This window comes from Psittacula echo (genome assembly GCF_963264785.1).
Source record: "Psittacula echo genome assembly, chromosome: 11".
Classification (NCBI taxonomy): domain Eukaryota; kingdom Metazoa; phylum Chordata; class Aves; order Psittaciformes; family Psittacidae; genus Psittacula; species Psittacula echo.
Genome location: NC_137746.1, coordinates 14,124,691 through 14,142,338, shown reverse-complemented (window position 1 = coordinate 14,142,338; position 17,648 = coordinate 14,124,691). Strand labels below are relative to the sequence as shown.

Below are 17,648 nucleotides of genomic sequence, written 5' to 3'. Positions count from 1 at the left end.
TTGCCCATACAAACTCCATCATCGTTTTCTTCTTCAGACATGGACCAACAGCATCAACCAGGCCAATAAGAAGGCCCTGCTTACCTGGGCAAAAGAAACGGGCATCAACCTGGTGCAGATCAACGGGCAGAGGCGATATGGTGGCCCACCCCCTGGTATGTGAGCAGAGCATCTCAGTGCTGTAGTGCCCTGGGAGCACAGCCTGTAGGGTGCTGGTGGCGAGCTGGCTGTCACTCATACATGCCCATTGTGTGCCCGCAGGCTGGGTGGGCGACCCCCCTCCAGCAGGCACAGAGGTGTTCATCGGGAAGTTGCCGCAGGACATGTACGAGAACATCCTGATCCCGCTCTTCCAGAGCGTGGGGACGCTCTATGAGTTCCGCCTCATGATGACCTTCAGCGGGCTCAACCGCGGCTTCGCGTACGCCAAGTACAGCACCCAGCGCGCTGCCAGGAAGGCCATCGCCACCTTCAACAACTTCAGCGTGCGGGAGGGCTGCGCCATTGTCGTGTGCCGGAGCACGGAGAAGTGCGAGCTCAGCATGGACGGGCTGGCAGGCACGGTGAGCCGGCGGGAGCTGGAGGCTGTGCTGCGGCGCATCACCGCGGGCATCCTCAGCGTCACCCTGCACCCCAGCCCCGGCCAGCAGCGCACGCAGCTCGCCCTGCTCAAGTTCAGCTCGCACCACGCTGCTGCCATGGCCAAGAAAACCCTCATGGAAGGTACGTGGGAGGCTGGGGGGATGCTTGGGGTGCTCTTCCTGGTGTCTCTAAGGGCTGATTCCACCTTGGGACTCAGTCGTGAGGTGAAGACATTCCTTGTTCTGTTCCTGTGTCCCATGGGAGGCCAGCTGTCCTCACTGGGGAGGTGGGGTGGGGGGACTGCTGGAGGTCTTCAGCTGCCTGCTCAGAGCAACAGCATCACCAGTACGAGTCTAGGGCATCCAGAGCTTTAACCAAGTTACCCTTCTTACGGAGATTCCCTACTCCTCAGTGCCCCATCCCGTGATTGCACAACCCTGGGACACGTTTCACAGACATCCAGCCAGAACCTCCAAAGTCCCAATGTGTATCCACTTATCCCCGGTTGAGAAACATTTGGCTTTGATGTCTCTGCACCTTGTCCCTGAAGGCTGCCCCTATAATCTGAGCTTTGCAGCTCCTAACCCACCTTGGTAGCCAAAGGAGGTGAAGGAGCAACTGCCCCGTAGCTGCATGAGGGGTTGTAGAGGCAGGGGAAAGGGTTTTGTGTGGTTCAGCACCAAACCACCCTTGGGGTCACTGTGCCAGATACTGGGGGACAGGGTGGCGTGGGATGAGGTGATACTGGGGTGCTGGTGCCTCAGCATCCCCTGGCAGCTGCTGCTGGTTTCTTCTAGGGAACATGAGACTCGGTGGGGCAGCGATAAGGGTGGACTGGCTGAACCCTGACCTGAAGCAGAAGCTGCAGTCACGCGAGGAGAAGCCATCGCCCAGCCGGGTACAAAGGGCCAAGCACCAGGGGCTCTCCAAGCAGGCTCCCCCATCTCCGGTGCTACGCAATGCGCTGGAGCACCTCAACACCCTGTGCTGGAGCCAGTACCTGGGGCCCCCCCTGTTCCTCACCAAGTGTGTCCAGGCCAACTCCAATGGGTGGCTGCGGTTCTGGTGCCAGCTGGTGATCCCTGGGTGCCCCATGCCCTTCATGGGGTTCACGTGGGTGCAGGACAGGCCGGGCAGGAGCGGGCACGAGGAGGCGAAGGTTGCGATGGCGCTGCAGGTTCTGCGGATGCTGGGTGAGTCCCTGTGCGATGCCGGTGCCAACCTCTGAAAGCCTTGGAGCATCTCTTGGGAGTGTGGAGCTCGGGGGAACACAAGCAGGGTCAGATCCGCCCCCCCAAACAGATGTGACCCTGATGTCTCTGAGCCTTGGGTGGGATTTCCTGGTTGGAAGCAGAGGATGCAAAGGGAGGAGGGTTTTGGGATGCTGCTCAAAGCCTGACGCTTCCCTCCCTGCTGCAGGGTGCCGGCTGACGTAGGCAGCGCTCTGCCTGCACGGTGAGCTGGACCTGAGCCGCCAGCCCCGGTGCTGCTGGAGCGGCGAGTGAGCCCCGCTGGGACAGGGTCCTGTTCCAGCCTTGTTATGAGTTCATTTGGGTTTGGTTGGGTTTGGTTTGGTTTGAGAGCTGGTGCTGAGGACGGAGTTGCTGGCCTGGTGCATGGCTGCTGCCCTGTCCCTGGCCAGCCCTTGGGGATGGTTCTGTTTTGGGGATGGTTTTATCTGGCCCAGTTTGGCTTCTTTTCAGTTGGTTTGCGTTGCTCTGCTGTGGTGGAGGGGCCCTGGGAGAAGCAGCGGCTGCTTGGAGCTGCAGGCAGCATTGGCTGGGGAGGCGGAGGGGACACTGGCACTGTCTGGGCTCCTTGGGGCCCTGTCTCCTTTGTGTCTGGTGCCTGAGGAGCAGCCCGTGGGGCTGTTCCCTGTGCTGGTGGAGCGGGTGTAGGGCAGTGTCTGGGGCGGTGCAGGGCTGTCTGTGCTGCAGGGAAGCAGCCGTGGGGCCCGGCTGTCTATGAATGATTCCTCAGGACGGGGAGGTCCGGCTGCGCTGTTCACTGGGATTAAAGTGGCCTGGAAAGCACTGGCTGTGTCTGTCCCGTTCTGCTCCCACCTCCCCAGCTCCCTGCCTGTCCTGCACCATCTCAGTCTTCTCCCCCCATGAGGAAGCCTGCCTTCAGCTGCAGGAGGGATGAGGTCTGCAGCTGATTGCTGGTGAGCACTGGTGGCTTCCAAGTGCATTTCAGGGCATACCTGGGTGCCTGCAAGTACAGAGCTCTGCCAGTCCCATCTCCTGTGCTAAGGACCCAGGTACGTTGCTGTTAGCCCCTAGAGCCTTCCAAGGGCCTTTCTGGGCTCAGTATGGTCCCAAGTGTCTTCTGGTGCACTTAAGGAAACTCCATGTGCCTTTCTGCGCTGCCCAGGTGCCTCACAGTGCAGTACAGCACCAGGGGACTCTGAAGTGCCTTCAGGTGTCCTTCAGCAGCCATTCTGTGCTCAACACTGGTGAACCACTGCCTTTTATAGTGCCCCAGCAACCTCCCAGAGCTTTGGGATGTGGCCCATGGAGCTCTGAGTCCATTTGGCATGCCTTGAATGGCTCTGCACACCTGCCTCTGCTTCCCAGAGCTCCTGTGGGCTCAGGTCCCTGCCTTGCACTGGGGCAGGTTGGACTCTCTGATGGTATTAAATCATAGAATCCCAGACTGGTTTGGGTTGGAAGGGACCTCAAAGCTCATCCAGTGCCGACCCCTGCCATGGGCAGGGACACCTTCCACTAGAGCAGCTTGCTCCAAGCCCCTGTGTCCAACCTGGCCTTGAACACTGCCAGGGATGGGGCAGCCACAGCTTCTCTGGGCACCCTGTGCCAGCGCCTCAGCACCCTCACAGGGAAGAACATCCTAATACCTCCTGTTTCAGTTTAAAACCATGCCCTGGATGCTCTCACAGCTTGCACCAGCCCCCTGCCCTGCAGGGACCAGCCACTGCCTGTGACAAGTCAGGACACCCAGGCACAGGATACTCTCCCCACTGCCATCCCCATCTCTGTCCCCAGTGCCCCACAGGCAGCTCTCAGATGTACCAAGGATGCCAGGGAAGTTGGGGTGAGCCAAAACATCAGCACAAGGCACTAGGAACTGAAAGGCACTGGGTTTATTTGCAGTAGAGATGATCTATAAATTAATTAACAAAATATAATAAACACACACCTGCTTGGACAGCACTGCAGGGCCAGGCAGGGCCTCGGGTAAGGGGTGGACCCGTTTGACCAGGCGCCCTATCACCCTCCAGACCCCTGAGCAATGCCCTGCCTTGCCCCCCATCCCAGGACCCCCAGATACACCAGCAAACCCCACCTTTCCTACACCCACACCACACTCCCCTCCTAGGGCTGGCTCTCCATCCATGTACCCCCCCACATCTCAGACCCAGCCCCTCCATCCACCAGGGATCATCACTCATGAACCCCTGAACCCTTCCACCAGGGACTGCAGCCACATCCCCCCTTCCCTGGACCCCCCATCCCAAGGACCCTCAGTCCCCACCATCGCTGTCGCTGTCGTTCCCTGGTGCCGCATCCGGCTCGGCCTCATCCCGCAGGTCGGCAAAGAAGTCCTCACCGCTGCCCATTGCCTTCCCGCTGAGCGCCCGCAGCGGCCCCCCCTTCTTCTTCTTCTTGCGGTAATCGTCCACCACCAGCCCCGCCAGCGCCGACACATCCCAAAACTTCACCTTCTGGTCATGGGCACAGCTGGCCAGGAGCTGCCCGCCCGGCGCCAGCGCCAGCTGCTCAATGGGCTCCCCGAGGTGCTGCCCCACGCAGCCCAGCACGCGGTTGGGCAAGATGTTCACTGCCCTGCGGATGAGGGGAGCTGTGGGGATCCTGGTCCATCACAGCCTCAGCCTGTGACTGGCCGGGGCTGATCTCGTCCCACACCCGCCCCACAGATGGTCCTGACCTGATGACTCCGTCCAGGGACCCCACGCACACGATGCTGTCCGTGATGGGGGCCATGCAGTCAATGGACTCAGCCCTCAAAGCGAAGCGGTCGCTGGCGGCCCCAAAGCCGTCCCAGTTGAAGAGGTAAATGGTGCCTTCACTGGAGCCACAGGCCACTTTCTTCCCCCTCTAGGCAAGATGGAGGATGGTAAAGCAGAGGCAGGACAAGAAACCCAGGGCATGGAGAGGGATCTGCAGGAGACCTTATAGCCTTCAGTAGCTAAGGAGACCTACAAGAAACCTGGAGAGGGGCTTTGGACAAGGGCCTGTAGGGACAGGCCAAGGGGAATGGCTTTAACCTGCCAGAGGGGAGACTGAGATGAGCTCTTAGGCAGAAGCTCTTCCCTGTGAGGGTGCTGAGGCGCTGGCCCAGGGTGCCCAGAGAAGCTGTGGCTGCCCCATCCCTGGCAGTGTTCAAGGCCAGGCTGGAAAGGGCTTGGAACAACCTGCTCTAGTGGAAGGTGTCCCTGCCTGCTGTAGGGGTTGGGACTGGATGAGCTTTAAGATCCCTTCCAACACAAACCAGTTGTGAATGTATGATCCTGCTTCATGGCAGGGCCCAGCACCAACCTTCAGGAGTGCCACAGACGTGAGGTCCCCATTCTGCGGCTCTGAGAGTAGCTCAAAGCGACGCCTCTTCACATTGAAGACACCCAGGGTGCCATCACCACTGCCGGAGATGGAAGCAGCACGTTGTGAGCATGGGACAAGGTGCAGGGCGCTTCCCCCAGCCCTAAGGGAAGGACCTAAGGGACGGCCAAGTGCAATCCTCAGTGGGCTGGGGCAGTCCTAAACACAAATACAGGCTGGGCAGAAATGGGACTGAGAGCAGCCCTGAGAAGGACTTGGGGTTGTTGGATGAGGAGAAGCTCCCCATGACCCAGCTTCAGTGTGCACTTGAGCCCAGAACCCCCGTGTGCTGGGCTGCACCCCCAGAGCGTGAGCAGCAGTCGAGGGAGGGGATCCTGCCCCTCTGCGGAGGGTTGGAACTGGATGAGCTTTAAGGTCCCTTCCAACCCAAACCAGGCTGTGAGTCTATGACCTGTGTGGGGACGTGGGAGCCCGCAGAGCCGCGGGTACCTGGCAGTCAGCAGGAGCTTCCCGTTACCATCCACAGCCATGGCGCTGATGTACTCCTCCTGCTCCCGGGCCTCCAAGATTGCATCCCCCTTGCGCAAGTCCCACACCTTCAGTGCCCCGTTGTCATCGCCCGTGGCAAAGACATGGGTATCGATGGGCAGCACGCAGTTAAGGGCCGAGCTGCAGAGACCCCGGCCCCATGTCAGCACAGTCACACTCACATCGTTGATGATGCTGGCAGCGGAGGGAAGGGGACATCGCTGCCTGGAGCCCCCCTTCCAGGACTTACCTGTGTGCCTTGGGGAAGCGTGTTTCCAGCCGTCCCTCCTCCACCGTCAGGATGTGAATGGACTTATCCTTGGACACGGTGAAAAGCTCTGGGGAGCTCCATCAGCACCCGCAGTCTCGGTGCCCCCCGCACCCCGCTGCCACCCCGTGTTCCCCGCACTCACTCTGCCCGTCCTGGGAGAAGGCCACGTCCCGGCACGACTTGAGGTGATGCCCCGAGGACCAGAGCTGTCGGTTCTCCCCCTCGGTGCAGGAGTACGAGTACCTGCGGAGCGGGCCAGGCTCAGCGGCCGCTGCCCGGCGGTTCCTGCACACGGGACCCCCGAACACCTGCACGGCCCCACTCACTCACAGATAGACATCGCCGTCCACGTCCCCCGCCGCCAGCAGCGGCCGGGCCGGGTGCAGGGCGATGGCGTTGGCGGTCGCCTCGAAGCAGATGTCCTCGGGGGTGTCCCGCAGCCGCGGCTCCCTCCCGGCGGGCTCCGCGCTCTCCTAGGGGGAGACAGAGCGGGGCGGTGGGGCCGGGGCCGGTGGCGCCCGTGGCGCCGGGGCCGCGCAGCCCCACGCGTGCTCACCTCTGCCGGTGCCGCCATGGCGGCCTGGCGTGGGCGGGGTCGTTAACATAGCTCCGCCCCTTCATTTGCATGAGGCCGCCCACCCGCCGCCGGAGGGCGCCCTCTCGTGGAGCTGCTTGAACACTGCCAGGGATGGGGCAGCCACAGCTTCTCTGGGCACCCTGTGCCAGCGCCTCAGCACCCTCACAGGGAAGAGCTTCTGCCTAAGAGCTCATCTCAATCTCCCCTCTGGCAGGTTAAAGCCATTCCCCTTGGCCTGTCCCTGCAGGCCCTTGTCCAAAGCCCCTCTGCAGCTTTCTTGTAGCCCGTTTAGGCACTGGGAGCTGCTGTAAGGTCTCTCCGGAGCCTTCTCTTCTTAGGGCACCACAGAGGAACACCATGGCCACCTTCTCCTGCATCCCAGGGAACAAGAACAGAGACTGGTGTTACTTCAGCCCTCTCAAGGCCTGGGGCTGGTGGGGAACCCTGAGATCCTGCCCAGGGCCCCAGCACAGTGTCCCTATCCTCTCCACGGTCCCTGCTGGCCCTGCTTTGCGTAGTGCTCACCCCATCGCACCCACCCTGCCACTGATCAGTGATCATTACTCCTGTGCTACACACAGCCCACCAGCATGCAGTTTGTACAGTGGAAGCAATACAAATCCTCTGCTTTGGGCCATTCCTCTTGCTCCACCTCATGCAAGGTCCCCATTTCTTCTCCATACACTTTCAGAGAGGTTCCTCATCTGGAATTTGCTCCCTCCCAAAGGTTTATGTGCTAATTTCATCCAGGGATATCCCCAACATGCTCCGCCCCTGAACAACCTGAACTAGAGCTCAGGCCATGAGAGCCAACAGGGCTGGGTGGATGCAATGAGGAGCCCAGGCACCATCTCTCTGCCCACATAAACAACTGCTCACATAAAGTTAATGTAGTTTTATTACATCTACAAACAATTTACACATCACGGGGCTGTAGCAGACACTGGAGGGAAGAGCCTCTGCTCACCCCAAAGCACAAGGCTGGGGAGACATGTGCTGCCCAGCCCAGAGCGGAAAGTAGAGGATATGGGGGACAAGGACAGCACACCAAGAAGCTCAGGGTGCAGGCTCGGGTTCCAGGAGCTGAAGAAGATACTGGAGACATCAGTACTTGGGACGTTTCACCTCAACCCTGGAAGAGACAGACAGGCAGGATGGTGGTGAGGATGCAGGGCAGAAAATCCATCCCACTCCCATGGCCAGGTCCTGTTAAGCTGAGCAGGGCAGAAGCACACTGAAGGGACTGAATGTTTTCCACTCTCCGTCCAGCCCCACTGCTGAGAGCCACTGGGGCGGTCTCTGCTCCCCACAGTCCCTGGGTGAGGTGTCAGGAGCCAGCAAGGCCCCAGAACTGGCCTGTGCTAAGCCAAGAGCAGAGACAACTCTATGACAACTTACCCATCAGCCTCCAGCTTCTTCCTCTTCTCAATGATCTGCAGAAAAAGCACAAAGCCCGTTTACCCTCACGTTTCTGGCTGCCCACAGCCAGAGCAGAGGGGTTTAAGGGTGCAAGATACACCCAAGGAGATCTGTAGTCAGGCCAGAGCAAACTGAGGTGAGCTGAAATTGTCCACAAGCTGCCCAAAGTCTGGAGAATCTGGGCCTGTTCCCCCTTTGCTCCATTTTGGCCACCAAAGACCCTTTGTTCTCACCTTCCTCATGCCCATCCCACCCTGTTAGGGTGCTCATGGCCAGCTCGCACTGCCCCTACCATTGCTGGTTAGGAAGTGGAGCCACTAAACATGCCTTGTCCCCTCCAAGCCCCTGTGGGTGGCTCCAAGCTGCCAGTTCTGGACATGTTCATCTACTGTAGAGTCCAGAGCAAAAAGCCCCCAGCTGGGACTGCTCCCAGGGTAACAGATCCAAATGCAGCTCCAGATGCCTCTGCAGTCCTGGAGCCCCAAATATCTGCCCAACGCTCTTGCAAGGAGCAAATCCAGCTTCTAGAGAGCCAGCCCTGCTGCACACACACACACCAGGACAGGGGCTGAGGAGCTGTGACGAGGACAGTGAGGGCAGATGAGGGGGGAGCTCATGGTCTGACCCAATGACAGCGCAGCACCAGGCACCCACCGCACTGATCTTCTTCCACTGCCGGTCCAGCTCTGCCTTGTCATTCGTCTCCTTAAAGCGACGGGTCTTGCGTCCCTCAGACATCTTGATCCCATACTGGAATGCTGCCCTAGGGAAGGAGCAAGAGAGAGCTCAGCATCTGCAGGGGATCCACAGCCTGTCCCAGCCATGAGCCTGTACCCAGGCACTGGCTTGGACCCCTGAAGGCAGCCACTTGGGCAGGAGGCCTCAAGAACGATACTAAGAGCAAAGAGAAGCCACCAGGCCCAGGGTCCACAGCTCCTCCCCAGGGAACCTCCTCCTTGTTTTTCAGCTCCCCCAGGACCCAGGTTTGGCCACCACAGCCACCCCCAAGCCAGAATCCTTGCTCAGCCCTTCCCAAGGGCTGCACTCACTTGGGCAGAGCCTCTTTGTTGTTCATGTATTCGCTGTACTCCTCTTGGGTGTCGAAGTCCCAGCGGCCCAGGGGTCCTTTCTTGTTACCCTGCAGAGAAAGAACGACTCAGAGCAACTCCTGAGCTGCAAACTGGGACACCAGATCCCACCCAAGCACACAGCAAATCAGCAAACAACCAAACACCCACCATCCAGCCCCAGGGCATCCAGCCCCTTCACACGTGCCTGCTTCTCTCCAGTGGCATCCTCCACGGATGCTTAGCTCACTGCCTGGTCCCAACATACCTGATCCATTTTGCTGTAGTCCACCTCTTCATCACTGTCCACAGCCATATCATCCATTCTATAAAAAAGAAAAGCAAGCAAAGGGCTTGGAGTGGGTCCATGGGACACAGATGAGAACCTTGAAGCCAGGTCTGTCATGGCCTCAGACTGAACACAGTTCCTGGACCAGAGAGAAGTTCCTCAGCTGCAAGCCCTGCAGGTGAGCTGGACCACAGGGTATCCAAGACTGTGAATGCTCCTAAGGTGACACTGCAGGCTGAAAGCTGTTCCTCTTTGTGGCCAGAGCTCAATGAGCATATGAGTGACCAGGGAACCCAGCAGACCTCCAACCACCTCAGCCTCCCCCTGGCAGCAAACTCCAGGCAGCCACTTAACAGCAGACACCAGCTAAGAAACACCCACTTCTACCAGAACCAAAGCACGAGCATCATTTTAACAGTAGGTTGCAACCCTATACAAAGCCAGGCTTCCTCCTCCCAACAAGTAGTGGGGCTCATGTTGAAGTTCTTGCTGCCAGAGAACAGCAGCCCCTCAGCATCCCCTGCTCCCAACCCACAGCCTCCTGTGGCTCCCTTACGTGGCAGGGTAGCACTCGGCGTAGCTGTTGGACATGCCAAAGAAGTCCCCCAGCTGCTTCTTGTCTTCTGGCTTCTTCAATGTGACAACAGTCAAGGAAAGCACCACCTTATACAGCTACAGGCTAAGCACAGACAGCACAACAACCATGTCCTGCCCCAACAGAACCAAACTAGAGGCTGCAGAGGTTGTATTTGGCACATGAGCAGTAAGGTTTGGGTGGCATTTCTCTGCTACAGGAAGAAGAGCTCTCCCTAAGAGGAAGAACAGCCACACAGCCATGCTCGGGCAAGGCCAGGCTAGCACAGATAGTAAAGGATATGTCTCTGCTCCTTCCCAGCCAGTGGCTCCAGCAAACTTCTCGTTGATGGACTTTATGAGCTCCTTGGCTGAGCCAGGTCCTGGGTAGAGAGAGCAGCAGCCTGAGTTTTGGGGAGGGACAGCTCACCACAACACACATGGGGCTGGGCAGAGCCCACTTCTGCACAACGAACTCTTTGGGATGGGGTAACAGGCAGGACAGGCTGCATAGGAGGTAGAGAAGCCAAGAGAACAGTGAGCAGCAGCAGACCAGTTTGAGCACAGATAGGCATGGGCTGGTCCAAGGACACCCCAAATCCTCCTCAGCTTACAGCCAGAAGAGGGTTGTTTGAGCTGGTCTGCTGCCAGGGAAGGATCTGCACAGGCCCTCAACCCAGGGTGTCATACAGCAGCCTGCAGGCACAAGACTCTTCAACCCAAAACTCTCACTACAAACAATTCTCTCCACCACAGCCATCTCTGGGAGAACAGGGGACTCAGGCAGCCCAGGGAGCCAAGCAGAAGGCTGCAACCCCAGATGGCCTCACTCAAACATCCAGCCTCATTCAAACACCCACACCACTTGACTCACCTTTGTCGATGTCTGTGGGCTGCAAAGAAAACAGAGAGATACATGTCACCCAAGGGGGTGAAAGCAGGCAAGAGACAGCATTGCATGACTTGGGATCCCTGCTTTAAGAGTCTCTGTGGCAAGCTCACAGACCTGAACCATGAAAGCTCCATGCTTGTGCTAGTCCTGCCTTACTGAAGGAGAGGACAAGCACTCAGCCACCCATCATCTCCTGGCTGGACAGACAGAGCTCAGCAAGAGCTGAACACTGGCACATGTGGGAGCACAACCAGAGACACCCAAAGTCACCAGTGACCGCACCAACTCCACAGCTGCACTGCCCAGAGCACAGGGTTCAGGTGGGACGGTCCAGGCTTCCCGAGCAGAGGCTCACCTCATCATCAGCCTTGGGCTTCTCAAAGTAGCTGTGCCTCTTCTTTTCCTCCTCCCGTTCACGGTCGCGCTCCCGATCCCGCTCGCGCTCCCGGTCTCTGTCCCGTTCTCGATCCCTGTCCCGCTCCCGGTCCCTGTCACGCTCTCTCTCGCGGTACCTCTCCCGGTCCTTCTCCCGGGGCATCTTCGCAGTAGAGGGCACGTAATCCCCAATGTCTTCAAAGATGCTAGAAGTGGGAAAGAGCATCCATTATGGGTGCTGCAAGGCAGGAAGCCACAACCACCTCCCTTTTAACTGGAGCCTAATAATGCAGCTGTAGCACCAACACCAAGAGCTATGGACATCCACTAGAACTGGTTTCTACATTTGTCACAGGTATCACTGCATTTGTGCTCTCTTCTGCTGCCTGGACCTGCTTCTTGTGGCCCAGGACAAGAGAGCCCTTGCCTGCCTCAAGCCTGAAACCACTAAACAGAGCTTGCCTCCAGTCTTGTCCTACCAGCTGCAGGTCTGAAGAAGCAGCTCGCTCTACAGACACTAAACCCAGCCCTCTCCAGATGTTGTGGGCCAGAAAGACATTCCTTAAGGCAGAGAGCTAAGACCCCACAGCCTGGGGCAGGGAGGCACTTACTTCATATCAGCTTCAGGGGGCTTCTTCTCATCCAGCTTCCCTGAAAGGACACAACAGCAATGAGACGCACATCATCCACTCTGCTACCTGTACTGCTTCCCTGTCCCCAGTCTGGTTCCCAAGCCCCAAGAGTGGCAGGCCTGGAGGATGTCCTGACTTCCTCTTCAGTTACCACAGTATATCTGGTCCCTTCAGGAAACCATTTTGTCCCTCCCCAAAGCAGGGGACACTTCCCTAAGGAACTGGGTCTTAACCAGGAAGAGCAGAGCAGCACAAGGCACCCTCACAGCTAGAACGTCTTAGCTGCCACAGAGCAGCCTGCCTTCAGGACATTTGAAGTGCTTGGGGAGCCTTAGGCAATCTCTGTCCTCTGAGTCCACCACCTTATGGCACAGCAGAAGGCAGCAAACCAAAGCACACCTCATTCTTTTGGGATATGCTTCAAGCATTAACTCCTGCTACTTGGTTCCCCTCAGCTCCTACCTTTGTCTTTCTTCTTGAGCTTCTTGTTGCGGGTCCCTTGCCTGAGATAGGAGAGGATCTGCGTCAGTTTGCTGATGACAATGTCATTGGTGGTCAGCGTGGTCTGTGCCTGAAAGAGAAATCCCCAAGGATGCATCTGACTCCCTTGACAGGGAACCCCTCCTGGCAAGACCCAGGATGCTAGCTGGGTACCTCCATGGTGGGGCAGTCAGCCTTGCTGCGGATCAGCGTGGTGGGGATATCGGTGTCTGCATACTCGTCATCCAGATCAACCACATAGGCCATCCTGCCTGGCAGGAACAGCTCATTCCGCTCATAGGCCTTGTTCTTGAACAGAATGCGGTAGATGTTGCGACCTGAGGGAGAGGGAAAGGTGTGAGAGAGCAATGGACAAGCCTATAGTGATGCATATTTAGTTTATCAGAAATACAAGAATCACCTCCTAAGAGACACGTTTCCTCCAGCCCTCAAAGTCAGGACATCTACACCTCAAGCCTTTCCCCCTTCAGTGACTGAAGATTTTCATTCACCCTCCAGGATTTCTCCCACATTCACACAGCACAAGGTGGGGAACAGCCACATCCACCCAGTCTTACCCAGCCGGGTCTTGAACTCAATTTTATTCTCAGGATCTTCATCTTTCCTGAACAGAAGCAGCAAAGAAACAAGCATTATGCTAAGCACATCTCCTCTGCATCCTCCTCTCCAGGAGGCAGCTCCACTCAGGAGTTCAAATCCTCAGCCACTCACTTAGTTTCTTTCTGGGGCTTCTCCATCATTTCCTCCTCTTCCTTCTCCTTGCTGGCAATCTCAGCCCGTACCTGGCCACAAATAAATCTGCATATTACAGACCAATCCATGCCTTTGCTGCCCATCAGATCCAGTAAGCCCAACTCTTCCACTAGCTCCCCAACCCTTCAGAGATCTTTCTCAGAAAGAGAAATCCACACTGACAAGATGGAAGCCCCTGTAAGTGGCAGCTACCACCCTCTGCCCATGGGAGCGGGCAGGGCAGAAGAGCAGCAGCACAGTGGTCTCTGTGCTCACCTTCTGCAAGAGCGCGAAGTCCAGACCCTTCACCAAGTGGGTGTGCTCCATGTCACCACCCAAGAACTTGGACTCCTGGATCAACTGTCTTCTCTTCTCCGCAGCAGATTTATCCCTGTGTGACACAAATGGAGTCAGTTACGAGACCAGCCCCACTGGAGCAATGGCAAAACAAGAGCATGCCACAGGCTCACGTACGCCTCTGCCGTCGGGCCCACAGCTCTGTAGTTGGCAGTTGTGCTGATCAGCTCTGTCTCCTCGTAGTCCTTGTTCACACCATCCCTCCTCTCCTTGGCTCGATCCCTGTACTTCTCAGCCAGCTCCCTCTCGCGCTCAATCTCCTGCTGGCGCAGCTTGGCGTAATAGCTGGGTTGGACAAAGAGCTCAGGGTTAGAGACACACTCACACTTTTGATGCACCCATCAGGTAACAGCCCCTGAGGCTGCATATATGTCTGTCCCACTCCCAAGCCCTTCCCCAAAACCTTCCTAAAGCACCATGAGACATAGCATACCTGGAAGACACCAGACAATATGAAACTATTGTACTGAGCCTAACTGAAGAGGAACACAGTCGTCCCTTCCAAAGGGAAGAGGTTAAAGCAGTCCAGCTGTACAGATGTGTCCCAAAACCACTTTCACCAGTGCAGATGTCCTGCCACTGCCCTGACAGACACCTGCAGAGCCTCTTGTGCTTCTTCCAGACACAAAGTTCCACCCCCCCCCCGCTGCTGCATCCCACGTCTGCTCCCACAGGCAGTTACAGACACTCAGTCTGAGCAATTCTTACCCTGCCTGGCTCCAAACCTCAAAATAACCCAAGCCACGCAGGGTCCTCTTTGGCAGCCCAAGAGCTCAGAAGCTGCTCCCATGGGAGGGACGTGATGTATAAAGACAAGCCCTGATGAATTGCTTTCCCCATTTACCTTTTCTTCTTCCTCCTGCGAGCAGCAGGGTCTTCATCTTCGTTGTACTCCCGGGGCATCCTGGAAAAGGGTGAGAGAGCACAGATACAGTCTGCAGAGCTAGACCATGCAGCTACACAGCAGTCCCTTGGACACAGCAGGGATCGAGATGCTCAAAGATGGGAACAATCCAGTCCCAAGCCTCCCTAATTCCACTCTGTCAGCAGGGAGAAAGGAAAGCACCAATTTTCACCAAACAAAACCTAAATCTGCCTCCTGCATAAAGCATCTTCACAGCTATATAAGACTCTTCTGTTATTTACAGCAGTCCTGACCCTCCTGTTTCTCCACTTAACACATGTACAGCTTGCATGGATCCAAGCACTGAGCAAGGGTGAGGTCTGCTCCTCATTCATCAGCAAAAGTCCCTTTAGATAATTCACTGCAGAGCGCAGGGGGAAGAGAGACAGGCTGAGACGGAGCCCAAGGGAAAGCTTTGTCCTGTGAAACAGAGTCCTACTCACTCATGGTGGCGAGATTTGGACGGTGGCGCAGATGTAGGCGCAGCCCGCGGGGTCATGAGCAGCTTTCGGAAGTCTTCATTGGTCAGCTTGGACCTGCAAGGAAGAGAGGACACAGAAACCGTCATCCCCCAGTGACTTCTGACAGCCTCCGAGGAGGCAGAGGGTTTGTGATGGGGTCAGACATGGGTCCCATGGAGGGAGCCCAAAGGCTGCACTGCAGCAGTCACTCCAGCCTGCAGACCAGGCAGTCAGGCTCAGGCCCCACAGCCTTGGTCCAGTCCCACCCCAGTGCCTCAGTGCTGGACTCACTGGTGGAAAGAATGCGAGTCGTCCACATCGTGGCCATCAGGGGCCAGGGGGTTGGAGAACGGTTCATCTGGAAAACAGGAGGAAAGAGAGCACTCAGAGTCTGCCTGATGGCTGCACAGCCCCCAGCCCAACCCCTGCCCCGGAGCAGTGAAGGAAGCACCATTCAACTGCCAGGCAGTGCTCTGCCAAGCCCAGGCCACCGACACACTGGGGTGGCCTCACCAGGGGGCACGGGGACTGGTTTGTGTTGGAAGGGACCTTAAAGCTCATCCAGTTCCACCCCTCTACCACGAGCAGGGACGCCTTCCACTAGAGCAGCTTGCTCCAAGCCCCATCCAACCTGGCCTTGAACACTGCCAGGTTACCCCCAATCAGCCCCCGCGCATCCCGGGAGCTCCGCTCCCTCCAGCTCCTGCGCTGCCACCGCTCCCGTTCCCTAGCAGAGCTGCTCCTCTCAACAGGCCCATGAGCGGGATCTCCCCGTTCCTCGGTGCCCCAAGCCCGGGAACGGCCTACACCGCCCCGCCCCGAGCCGAGCCAGGCCGCTCCCCACTCCAGGAGTGACGCTGCTCCCCCCCACCCCAGGGCCGGGTGTCCCGGAGCTTCGCAGTGCCCGCCCCCCGAGCCCCCCGAGCCCCCCGAGCCCCCCTCACTGTCGCGCTCCGGCATCGCGCCCCGATCCTCGCTTCCTTCCGCGGCCCCTCGACACCACCGCTCCCCTTCCCAGCAACCCCGCGGCGGGCGCTGCCATTGGCCGGCGCCGAGGCCACGCCCCCGTGTTGTGGTGGGGAGCGCAGGGAAGATGGCGGCGTCCGTGAGGGGCATCGGGAGCGGGTTGGGACGCGGCCTGCGCGAGCTGCGCTTCCACCTCTGCCAAAGCTCCGCGGGCAGCCGCGGCGTCAGGTGAGGGGGGGAGCAGAACCCGGGCTGGAGCCGCCGCTGCACGGGCGGGCCGGGCGCTGGGGGGTGAGCAGCCCAGGGACCCGGGTTCCTCTTCCCTTCACTCCCTCCCCAGAGACTTCATCGAGCAGCACTACGTGACCCTGAAGAAGGCCAACCCCGACTTCCCCATCCTGATCCGCGAGTGCTCCGGGGTGCAGCCGCGGCTCTGGGCGCGCTTCGGTGAGTGGAAGCACGGCCAGGGCCTGTGCGGCCATAGCGAAGGACACTGCGAGGAGCAACCTCGGAGGAGGTGTGGGGACCTCGTGTGGGGCAGAAAAGGGATCTACGGCTCTGGAGGTGCCTTGCAACTCGTGGCTGTGATCGCCTGCCCTTGTAGGACCCTTATACAGTGAAATCATAGAATCATAGAATGGTTGGGGTTGGAAGGGACCTTAAAGCTTCTCAAGTTCCAACCGCCCTGCCATGGGCAGGGACACCCCACACTAAACCATGTCACCCAAGGCTCTGTCCAGCCTGGCCTTGAACACTGCCAAGAATGGAGCATTCACAACCTCCCTGGGCAACCCATTCCAGTGCTTACACCCTTACAGTAAAGAATTTCTTCCTTATATCTAATCTAAACTTCCCCTGTTTTAAGTTTGAACCCGTTACCCTTGTCGTGTCGCTATAGTCCCTGATGAAAAGTTCCTCTCCAGCATACTTGGAGCCCCCTTCAGATACTGGAAGACTGCTTGTTCTTTGGGAAAGGCCAAGGAAGGAGCAGAAAAGCTCCTCTGTAAAGGCTTTGTTTCTTTCTTAATGCCACCTGGGGTGGAAAAAAAGTAAGTTTGGAACTTTCTTTCAAAGAGATGCAATGACTCTTTCAGCAAGTTTCCCAGTGTGAGCACACAGGACCATGGAGCCTCTTGGTGTAGTGCGCCTGTCTCCTGTCTGGATGTGACTTGGAGGAGCACACACCCCCAGGCAGGGGCTGCTGTAGGAACAACTGGGGTTTCAGCACTGTTCTGCTGAAGCATTGGTGAGCATCTCTGAGCAGGCCAGAAGCCACCAGGTTGCTTTGGGATGTGGTGCTGGCCTCTGCCCAGCTGCTGTGCAGCAAGAGTTAACAAAAAGGCATGGAAACACGTTGGGCTGCATTGGCTTTTCCCCAAGGGACAGGCTGGGAATACAGAGAAGGTAGAAGCAGTATCTCACGCACAGGGTGACGAAGGGGGAGAGGTGGGTGTGAAGGGTGGTGATGGGCACCTGGGCTGTGATACTTGGGAAACTAGAGCAGGGCTTCAGGTTGCCCTTGCAGCAGAGAAGGACCAAGACACTGCCTCTCCCCCCTCACCCTCTGTCTTTCCTGCAGAGTTTGGCAGGGAAAGGAGTGTGCCTCTGAACAACCTGAGTGCGGATGAAGTGGCCAAGGCCCTGGAGACCATTGTGAAGAGCATGGGGTGAAGACAGGCAGTAAACATACATGTGCTGAAGACCTGACTGATGATCTTTAATGTAAAACATGTATCTTTTAACTTATCAATTATAAAAAAGCAACGTGCTTACCCTGAGCTTCATATGTTGGGTTTTAAAGCCAAAAGGAGACACTGGAGGGATCCAGTGGGGTTTATCCATCATCTCCCTGCATCAGGAGCCTTCTCTGGGTTCCAGCCCAGTTCTGCCCCTGCACCAAGCTCATGGGAGGCACATTCTCCTGGTAGCTCTGAGATGGTGACAAAGATGGAAACATCCTTTTCTTGCCAAGGACCAGCGT

The 17,648-nt window shown here is 57.6% G+C and overlaps 3 protein-coding genes across 4 annotated transcripts; 1 reads left to right on the top strand and 2 right to left on the bottom strand.

Moving 5' to 3' along the window:
- Positions 1-18: 18 nt before the first annotated feature.
- WDR55 (WD repeat domain 55) lies at positions 19-7,602 on the bottom strand. Its single transcript, XM_080626978.1, has 11 exons — positions 7,467-7,602; positions 6,479-6,870; positions 6,253-6,395; positions 6,065-6,165; positions 5,902-5,989; positions 5,613-5,792; positions 5,103-5,202; positions 4,492-4,661; positions 4,078-4,388; positions 1,606-1,922; positions 19-84 (listed from the first exon to the last, which is right to left on the bottom strand). Exons 2-11 carry the CDS (start codon positions 6,494-6,496, stop codon positions 34-36), a joined length of 1,479 nt encoding a protein of 492 aa, XP_080483104.1. The 5' UTR covers positions 6,497-6,870; positions 7,467-7,602; the 3' UTR covers positions 19-33.
- Positions 7,380-15,817, bottom strand: IK (IK cytokine; the record flags this gene model as incomplete). Of its 2 annotated transcripts, XM_080626975.1 has the most annotated exons (20): positions 7,380-7,631; positions 7,898-7,932; positions 8,573-8,681; positions 8,968-9,056; positions 9,254-9,311; positions 9,831-9,913; positions 10,154-10,230; positions 10,722-10,740; positions 11,095-11,320; positions 11,726-11,765; positions 12,209-12,317; positions 12,401-12,564; positions 12,805-12,851; positions 12,959-13,029; positions 13,256-13,370; positions 13,454-13,621; positions 14,181-14,240; positions 14,684-14,776; positions 14,993-15,059; positions 15,646-15,817. In XM_080626975.1, 20 exons carry the CDS (start codon positions 15,815-15,817, stop codon positions 7,604-7,606), a joined length of 1,830 nt encoding a protein of 609 aa, XP_080483101.1. In that variant the 3' UTR covers positions 7,380-7,603. The 2 variants fall into 2 exon arrangements, with proteins under 2 accessions (XP_080483101.1, XP_080483102.1); XM_080626976.1 differs by lacking the exons at positions 7,380-7,631; positions 7,898-7,932; positions 9,831-9,913; positions 10,154-10,230 and having other exon boundaries at positions 8,570-8,681.
- On the top strand, positions 15,763-17,439 carry NDUFA2 (NADH:ubiquinone oxidoreductase subunit A2). Its single transcript, XM_080626979.1, has 3 exons — positions 15,763-15,895; positions 16,008-16,114; positions 17,247-17,439. Exons 1-3 carry the CDS (start codon positions 15,795-15,797, stop codon positions 17,336-17,338), a joined length of 300 nt encoding a protein of 99 aa, XP_080483105.1. The 5' UTR covers positions 15,763-15,794; the 3' UTR covers positions 17,339-17,439.
- Positions 17,440-17,648: the final 209 nt, after the last annotated feature.